Below are 9,315 nucleotides of genomic sequence, written 5' to 3'. Positions count from 1 at the left end.
TGTAAAAATGGCCGCAGCCGATCAGCTGCCATTTGCACTGCTTATCTGATGAGACACCGAAAACTCCCACTCAAGGATGCCTTTGAGGTACTGTACTTATATCCAGATTTATATTTAGACATCTTTTGGGTAAGAAATTAAATGCTTATAATGAATAATGATGATTTCTCATAGAATTATTTTGGTGCTCTCGCCTGTTTATTAGCAGTTTTATAGACATTCAACATGTGAATAAAATTCCACCGTAAGTTTTTTCACCCCCCACTTGCACAAATAAGCTTTCAATGTGAGGTTTCTGGGACAAATATAATTACAACTGCAAGTAGGCTTTAAGCACTGGTAGCAAAATATGCAAAGTTGGTTGTTTTGTGAACATTTTCCCTATCATTTGCTTATTCATGGTAAGTGAAGTTAGAGACAGAGACATAAAGCAAATGAGTGAAAAGGAAGCAAGTTTGTGCAGAAGTTGTTTTGCAGGATTTACTCTTCTCACCTATGTGACAGCTCAACACAGAAAAGAAACATCACCTGTTAGGCCTGCTAAATAGCCAGGGACTAGCTAGCTACAAGTAATAGCATCTCAACTTTATTAGGAAGCCCGTCCAATACATATGACTCATGCTCTATGGTCTTTTATGGAATCATAGAATCATAGAATCATTAAGGTTGGAAGAGACCTCCAAGATCATCGAGTCCAACCGTCAACCCAACACCACCATGCCCACTAAACCATGTCCCTAAGCGCCTCATCTACACGTCTTTTCAATACCTCCAGGGATGGTGACTCAACCACTTCCCTGGGCAGCCTGCTCCAATGTTTAACCACTCTTTCAGTAAAGACATTTTTCCTCACGTCCAATCTAAACCTCCCCTGGCGCAACTTGAGGCCATTTCCTCTCGTCCCATCGCTTGTTACTTGGGAGAAGAGACCGACACCCACCTCGCTACAACCCCCTTTCAGGTAGTTGTAGAGAGCAATGAGGTCTCCCCTCAGCCTCCTTTTCTCCAGGCTAGTCTTTTAGTCTTCACCCATTTGGTAGGTATATCACTAAAGTCTCTAATTTAGACAACTGTTTTGCTCAGTACCAGACAGAGGCGTGCAGATACATGACCAAGTTTCACTCTATCTTAAAGATGAGTGTTGTCGCCACACTTTGTGACAGACATTCACATTTCCAGCAAATTCAACAGCTCCTTTTCATATCTCATCCACAAATCCATTCTGTAACATGGACCATATGCCAGGAGGTCTTGGCAAGCACAGAGTGAGGTCAGCTCACCAAAATATCTGTTTATTATTCCATAGCAAAATCAAAACCAAAATAAACCTTCTCAAAAGTCTAAGAGGAAGAAATCCATTTGCATTATTTCCCTTGCTTCTACAACACCTCTCTTTTTTTTCCTAGACTGTGAAGACTGCCAGACCAGTAGCAGAACCCAATGCAGGATTTTGGTCTCAGCTCCAGAGATATGAAGAAGATTTGCAGATACCAAAGCAGTCCGATCTGCTGAACAAAGGACTTAAAAATAGCAATGTGTGAAGATGTTTTACAGAGAGTTAAGTGGCTTGCTACAGATTTTAAAAAAAAAAAAAAAATCACTTCATATATCACCTATACATAAAATGCCTTACTCCCCAATCTGAGTTGATGGTTCATCAAATTCATTCAGAGTGTTACCGTTGAAAGTGCATGGGAAAGGGGCAGATAAGCAGAGAGGAACTGCAGAAACAGAAAACGGTTGGAAGGACTGGAAACAAACGAGTGAAAGGCATGGTATCCTCAGCATTTATTTTTCCCCTGAATGACACTGAATACAGTAACAATGTACTGAACGAATTAATGAGTTACTACATAGGGATTTTACTCTTGGTTTTTAATTAAACTTCCCAGTGACGTCACTAGAAGACCTGATGCCAGACCAAGGAAGTTCTGACTTTATCGCTCCCTACTGGATCATAATTCATGTTCATGAGCTCACACAACCTTTGGTAGGAAACTGACACTGGAACTGCTTAGTCACTGCCTGAGCTCTGCATTTTTCCTTATGTTCACCCAGACCAAAATACCATCACAAAATTACCTAAAAATCCAGAGGACAGAATATACCAACGATGGTAAGGGGTTCAGCTCCCACCATGAAAAGTTAAGTGCCTTCTCGGCTTTTGAAATTATTCTCCAAAATACCAAAGGGATGATTTTTAAAAGAGTAGTTGATAGTGGAGGGGAAAAGATGACATGGGCAATCTAAAAGTAATCCTCACTCCTTTTAGCTCTCCTTACTAAGCCTAGCAAGATCTATCCGTGCCCAATTCATGCCTTAATGTGTCGGTTTACAAGTCAGCTCTATCTGTATGCAAGCAACATGGCTAAATCGTTTCTAAGACTGCTTGCAGGTTGCCCTGTGAAATTATCCACTGTGATATCAAGGAAGCTGCACAAAGCTTCTAAATGAGACTACAATTATGTTTATCATAAGACATTAAAAGTAGAGAGAAACATGAAGGTATTTTGTCGAACTGCATTAATACATTTGTAATTTAAAAGGGACAAGCTATGAAACCTGTGAACCTGCAGTGTGAAATTCCCTTCCAAGTTGCTCAAAGCATCAATACAAAGTAAAGTTAGCTCACCGTCATCTGTCTAAGTGCGTACACAAGGCAAACATATGCTCCCAGCAGTGGCATAGTTTAAGGCAGAAATTCTAATGATGGAACAATGACGGAGAATAAAGCCACTGGGGAATTACATTAATTAGACAATTCACATGCAGTAGAAGTTCCCAAAGTTAAAGATTGCTCAAAGTTAAAATTGGATTATTTTAAAAGCTGAAAGCATAGAAATAAAAATAAAAAATTGGGGCTATCATCTTCTTAGTTATCATGAGGCATTTTTGCACCAGATGCTTTCTCCACTCCCAGCTGTGTTTGGTTCATTCTGTATCGTTTATCTTTGGTACGTGCACTACAACCAACAAGAAATTTGTTGCACATCTGCAGATTTGGAGGTAAGTGGTTGTTCGGGAATTTTTTGTAGCTTTTATAAATCTTGACTAGCATCATACATAATATGAATTTCAGTATAACATGAGACTTCAAGCCCACAGTATATAGACTATATCCTTATTAATGGCCAGGATACCACTCATCAAAAAATTTGTTTCAGCCAATCATCTGTGGAATAAAGTTTATTTTCTGTCAAAGCTAAAGCTGATAAACAAAAGTAGAAAGCTAAACATTAATGAAAACACAATACATTTCTAACTGTGAGGCGTATTAACTTGCAGTCAGCTACAGCATATCAGTTCCGCATTTTTGAGTCAGCTGAAATAGAAACAGTTGCTCTTGATTGTCAGGATACACTGCACACTCTGGTTAAATTTTACCAGGCTTCTCAGCATGCAGAAAACCTTCATGACGCAGGATTCCACATCACAGCATTATCTGTAGAAACCTACCTACATTTGAAAACCATTCCCAGAAAACCATTCCTATTTACATTGAAAACCATACCTCCTCCTTGTACTGCTCCAAATTAAGATGAAAGATTGCAACGTGGAACCGGAAACCTGGAAGTAGTTCACGTCTGTATTTGAGTTCATAACCTACTAACGTTATAAGTGATGTAAAAGATAAGTTTAGACGTACTCCTTGTTGCTTATGACTGTCTCAGGGTTTTTGGTGTAAATGCGCTGCTGATGAGCTGCCTGGCCTGCTGAATACGCGTATTTGTTGCAACTGTAAATTAAGAAAAAAAAAGATACAAAATAATAGGTATTACACACATGTCCACAGTTTCAGATACTTAGGAAGTTACTCATTTAGGTCTGTATCAAACCCCGATAGCACATACTTCACAAAGGTGCAGAAATTGGAGGCCTATTGTTCTCATCAGTTTTGTAGTTAAGGGGAAAGAGATGGGGTCTTTGATGGGCAGCACAGACATCTCTCTCTGAACCAGAAACACTCTGGATTCCTAACTCACATGTGCTCTTCCTCGAGGCATTTCAGTCAAGTCCCTAAAGCAGAAGAGAACCTAGACCTTAATGCCTTTGTGCAAGCTGCAGTTTTTAATATAGGAATCAAGATGATGAGAAAGAAAAACAGAAGTATCTTCAGCCAACCCCTTCAGCTGTCATTCGTCATGTTGATCTTCTATTTCATACCTCAGTTTTACCTGATTTTCAAGACATTTCAGGATATTTGGGACTTTGTATCAAAGTATGGTGAGTGAGATCTAAAGTCCAATGTGGCTGATGAAATATTACCATAAAACTTAAATGGCTTCAGATTAGGCAATGGAGTATCAGAGGAACACTCTCACTTATTAGGTGTTTTGACATAACTTTTCTAAGATTTAATACAGCAGCAGTGAGCATGCTTCTTCCTTCCATGTTATCATCCTCTCAAGCTTAGCCTGTACAGGCTCCAAGCCATTTGGGTTCTTCTGGGTAGACATCGACCTCTGCTATTTCTGACAATTTCATCCCTCTTCTTCAGAAAGGGACCTTCTGTATGTGTGAATAATTTAAGATTGAAAAAAAAAAAATCCAGGCAAGGTTAAATATTGAGGCCAGAAATCTCAACTTTTCTGATTTGACACTCAACAAGACATTTCCATAAGGAACAAGAAAAAAAATCATATGCATCTAATGATCAATTGGATATGCTTTGGGGGGGAAATGCCATTACACTTTCTGCAAATTAAATGGCGTTTGAATGTTTTAATAGAAGTGAGTATTGCAGAAAATCTTTATTATAATACACTATATTCTTTGATATACTTTTCTTTTGGCAATAGATAGTTTGCTCTTTCACTGCATATTTTCATCACATAAATCTTAGAACCTTTGCTGATGGCAAAATATCAACAAGTGCACTATCTGGGAGGTACAAGTATTTGGTACAGCATTCCCTGCCATCACAAGTCTGTGACATGCCATAGCACCGAATTAATAGGTACAATTTCCTGTTTGTACTTTATATGGCTACAATTTATACCAGGGGTTGAGGGAGAGAGAATAGTATACAGATAGAAAATGGTATATAATTGACAGCTACTATTTCAACTGACAAATCCAAGATTACCTGTAATCCTGTTTTTTCTTCCCTTTGCATGAACAGGTCAGTAAGATCCCACCAAGCGTATAAAGAACAGATCCAGCCCAGCCTAAGTACAGAGCACCTCCTAGTTCATACCTGAAACATGAAAGATTTTATAGAAACAGCATATAACAGGGTCACAAAGCCATTATTTTAGACTGAGTCATAAGGTGCACAAATCATGCAAACAAATTCTAGTCTGCATAGAAATCAGCTAACTGAAAGGTACTTCAACAGACAACAGAGTAGAACAGATCTGGCTTTGTGCCTGTTCAGTAAAACTCTTACATATATATTTAAGTGCTCTGCCAAATTAGTGACAGTACAGAAAGTACTAAGCAACATAAAGATAAGTAGCAATAAATACTTGCATATATTTAATAAATTGTTGATAATAAATGATAATCATATACCTCTTGTGCAGTCCACAACACTTAGTTTGCTCTTGTATTGGCTGTGCCACTGAAGTAATTTTGTCAAACTGAATGATTTGGAGCTTACAGTCTGTGTCATGAGAAAAGGCTAACCACAGAAATCAGTTTTCTATGGACACAACGCTAGATCAAGTAGCTATTTGTATAGGGCTAGTTAGTAGTATCCTAAAGAATATTCAGCACTCTCTGTGGTTATATGGCTGAAATACATTTATGAATAGTCCCAGGCTGAAAAACAATAGTTCCCCATTTTACTGTACAAAACTACACCCTTCAGGAAATCCCCTAGTCCAGTCCAAGAAATTCACTGATAATGAATTTGACCCAAAGACTAGACACAACTGAGCCTGGGAAAGTCTGGCAGGAGTTTCGCAAAAAGAGGCAAACAAGTTTTTATATTTGGACAAAGACTATATCCACAATATGGCCGTACCTCTGTGGTCTAAGATAACTAATATAAGAGCAAAGTAAGTGTCATGGACTGCACAGAAGGTATACTGAAACCAGATATGTGTGTTTTCTTTCCACTTGTAAACACAAAATCATTATCTAAAAGCGTCGAAGTTTCTGACTCCAGAATTAATTGCTAACAGGAAGGTTTGAGGGGTTTACACAAGTTCACTGCTCTCCGTGTTCTCAACACACATTGGAGCCACAAGGCCTCCACTGTTTTAGGTGCTTTCCAAACATGGAACAAGGAGACAATCATTATCTCAAAAAAACAGGAGTGCAAGTTGCTGGAGGAATACTAAGGAACAATCAGAGACTGTTGCCCAGTGCATGCAATCGTCTCTGCTCACTAGTCATCTATAGACAGGAATGCTGTAGATGTCATGCCAAAGGAAAGTATATAGGAGGGATTTGCAGGAGAACTTAGGTTGCCTTCACAGCTGTATGAGAAATTCCTCTAAGAATTAGTAGAGGTTAACTTTACTAATTTGCTGAAGTCAGACCAAAAAAATGCAATCTGAAAAAACAGATTTGCCAGTCTCAAGACTGAAGATCAATACTGGCCTGCAATTGAATTTAAACCTGTCTCACAGAGTCCAAGGAACACAAACTTCCTCAAGAGCATGTCTGGCTTTACCAATGATCAAAGTTAATTCACTAAGAACTGCTTAGTGAATCAACAGTCTTAAACACGAGGTTTAGACATTAAAAAAAAGATTTCTTTAGCTACTGAATGCAAACAGTCTGGTAACTGATTAACATGCATTGATGTTGAAGCCCCAAATATACCAGATAACTATAAAACTCGCTAACTATCCCACTAACTGAAATTCCTTATCACCAGTTGTTTCGGTCCTCTAACGTATTTATTACCCTTCATGTAATTCTCTCAAGGGGATATAAAAGAAGAACAAGTATTCACAAGTGCAATTTATTTGTAAGTGCTTGTTTGAAAACACAAGGAAAACTAACAACCATCCAAAGCAACTGCTTGAAGTACGTTGATTCGTAACAAAGCACTTCACCTCTGACTTCCCTGAACTGATTTTCAGGAAGAAACTTACAAAACACTTCAAATATGATCCTAGCAACTGAAGATTTATAGTTTACTGATCTAAAAACTATATACTCGGTAGAGGTACTGGCAAATTATAAATGTCCCCTTTCCCCCAAACCAGCTCTCTCATGTTCCACAGACAATATATTATGTTTCCCTCTCCCTTTTTCCCCCCTCTCTGAAGGAGAGGCCCAGTCACCTCCACCCTTGTTCCTCATTGCTAAATCTATTGACCCAGATAAGGTGCCATAAGCGGGCATTTGGGTTTGAAGATTGTGCCTTTTAGATCAGACAAGAGTAAGGGCTTTTATACTTCAAAACTTGTTTGTGCATAACTGTATGAGCTGATAGTCCCACAAACTTTGCCTCATTTTCATTCATAAGGCAAACAAATGTTGAGCTGTTACTATATAGTGAAAAATATTTTTTTACTTCTTTAAGACAAGCAGCACACTTCAATGACATTTCTCAACTATCTGCAGGTCACTAGTATGCAGTTCAAGCTGGTTTCTGCACATTTTTTCATTTGCTTCTACATATGAGGCATTGTATTCTAGCCACAGCTAGATTTTTGTACCTCTTTTGGTCTAAATGCCAAAGAAAATTAAGAGTTTTACCTTTTCTTCTTCATAGCATTGAGATGTGCACTTAATTAAGTCTCACAAGAAAATGTAAACACAGTACAGAAACCCCTCAGATGTGGGGTTGATATGCCCCACACATTCCCTAAACCTTCCAGAAAAGAACTCTCCTCCCTCCCCACCAGCATCTCTGAGGTGAAAAGATTCCCTGAAGACAAATTTTTCCTCCTGTAGGACTGGATAGCAGGATCCATCCAGGTTCTGAAACTCTGCAGCAGGTGAGGTTAGTGCAGCTGTCTGTAACATATGATGGAGTTTGGTATGACAGATCTATTAACTTACTTGGTTCCAGCGTACAATGGGTCAAAAAATTGAGCAGTAACCATCGCAGCATACCAAGAAACAGCCACCATGGAGCAGAGACCTACCAGAAAAAGTTTAAAAAGCACATAGGTGAATGATTCCTTTAATGGCGGTAACAACTTTAAACTAAGAACAAGTATTCATTTCATTTAGTCTAGCTGTGAAAGCAATAGAAAGTTTTGATAGCATTCTCATTTCAGCCTCGATATTACCTCCTAAAATAAAGAGAAATCCTCCTGTGACAGCAAACTTCATTTTTCCATCTTCATCGCTCAACCCAATGTTTGTGCACTTCAAACCAAGCAATGAGAGTACTGTAGCTATGAATCCCAAAAGGATGGAAGCAATCATCAAGGCACGACATGCCTGAATATGAACTGAGTAAGACAGAAAAAGAGAAAACAAATCGGGATCTATACAGAAATTAAATGAATCTTGTGCTGAAAAAATGAAAGTGATTAGAGGAAGTGACAAAATTAACAGGAGCAGTAAGGAATGAATCTTGTCCAACTTTGTTACTTGGTTCAGAGAAGCATCAGAACCCTAGAGTGTTTAGCCTTGAAGTCAATCAAATTTCAGAGTTGAACTACACTTACACTTTATAAGCTCAGTAAATCCTCTTGGGGCTTTAGTAAACCCTGAAAAATTACAGCAAGCCCTTCATAGCTTACATCTTTAAGTCCTGTGAAAACACATAGCAGTACATATGGTCATTTACAGGAGCAGAAGTAAGTCTCCTACTCACAAGTCCTGGTGATTTAATCATAGGATCATAGAATAGTTTGGGTTGGAAGAGACCTCTAAAGAGACCATCTAGTCCAACCCCCCTGCCGTGGGGGTTGGATCTTCAACTAGATCAGGTTGCTCAGAGCCCCATCCAGCCTGACCTTGAATGTTTCCAGGGATGGGGCATCCACCACCTCTCTGGGCACCCTCTTCCAGTGTTTCACCACCCTCAGAATAAAAAATTTCTTCCTTATATCTAGTCTAAACCTACCCCTCTTTAGTTTAAAGCCATTCCCCCTTGTCCTGTCGCAACAGGCCCTGCTAAAAAGTTTGCTGCCATCTTTCTTATAAGCCCCCTTTAAGTACTGATAGACCGCAATAAGGTCACCCCAAAGCCTTCTCTTCTCTAGGCTGAACAACCCCAACTCTCTCAGCCTTTCTTCATAGCGGAGGTGTTCCATCCCCCTGATCATTTTCGTGGCCCTCTTCTGGACCCGCTTCAACAGGTCCGTGTCTTTCTTATGCTGAGGCCTCCAGAGCTGAACGCAGTACTCCAGGTGGGGTCTCACCAGAGCAGAGTAGAGGGGCAGAATCCCCTCCCTC

General features: G+C 39.3%; 2 protein-coding genes across 2 annotated transcripts in view; one reads left to right on the top strand and one right to left on the bottom strand.

Moving 5' to 3' along the window:
- DUSP28 (dual specificity phosphatase 28) overlaps nucleotides 1–1,855 on the top strand; it is a 2,893-nt gene extending 1,038 nt beyond the window's left edge. The window contains 2 exon segments of the mRNA XM_009335228.1: nucleotides 1–87; nucleotides 1,407–1,855. The exon segment at nucleotides 1–87 is cut by the window's left edge and continues 12 nt beyond it. Coding sequence (XP_009333503.1) covers nucleotides 1–87; nucleotides 1,407–1,541 — 222 coding nt within the window. The 3' untranslated portion in view covers nucleotides 1,542–1,855.
- Nucleotides 1,856–3,560: 1,705 nt separating this feature from the next.
- The window catches only part of LOC103926308 (claudin-19-like), a 15,217-nt gene continuing 9,462 nt past the window's right edge, over nucleotides 3,561–9,315 (bottom strand). Inside the window, exons 2-5 of the mRNA XM_009335168.1 lie at nucleotides 8,199–8,363; nucleotides 7,966–8,047; nucleotides 5,087–5,197; nucleotides 3,561–3,736 (exon numbers count right to left, since the gene is read on the bottom strand). Coding sequence (XP_009333443.1) covers nucleotides 3,637–3,736; nucleotides 5,087–5,197; nucleotides 7,966–8,047; nucleotides 8,199–8,363 — 458 coding nt within the window. The 3' untranslated portion in view covers nucleotides 3,561–3,636. The remainder of the gene's footprint in view (nucleotides 3,737–5,086; nucleotides 5,198–7,965; nucleotides 8,048–8,198; nucleotides 8,364–9,315) is intronic.

This window comes from Pygoscelis adeliae, unplaced genomic scaffold (genome assembly GCF_000699105.1).
Source record: "Pygoscelis adeliae isolate BGI_AS28 unplaced genomic scaffold, ASM69910v1 Scaffold21, whole genome shotgun sequence".
Classification (NCBI taxonomy): Eukaryota; Metazoa; Chordata; class Aves; order Sphenisciformes; family Spheniscidae; genus Pygoscelis; species Pygoscelis adeliae.
The sequence above is the reverse complement of the archived record's forward strand: the minus strand, read 5'-3'. Positions and strand labels throughout refer to the sequence as shown.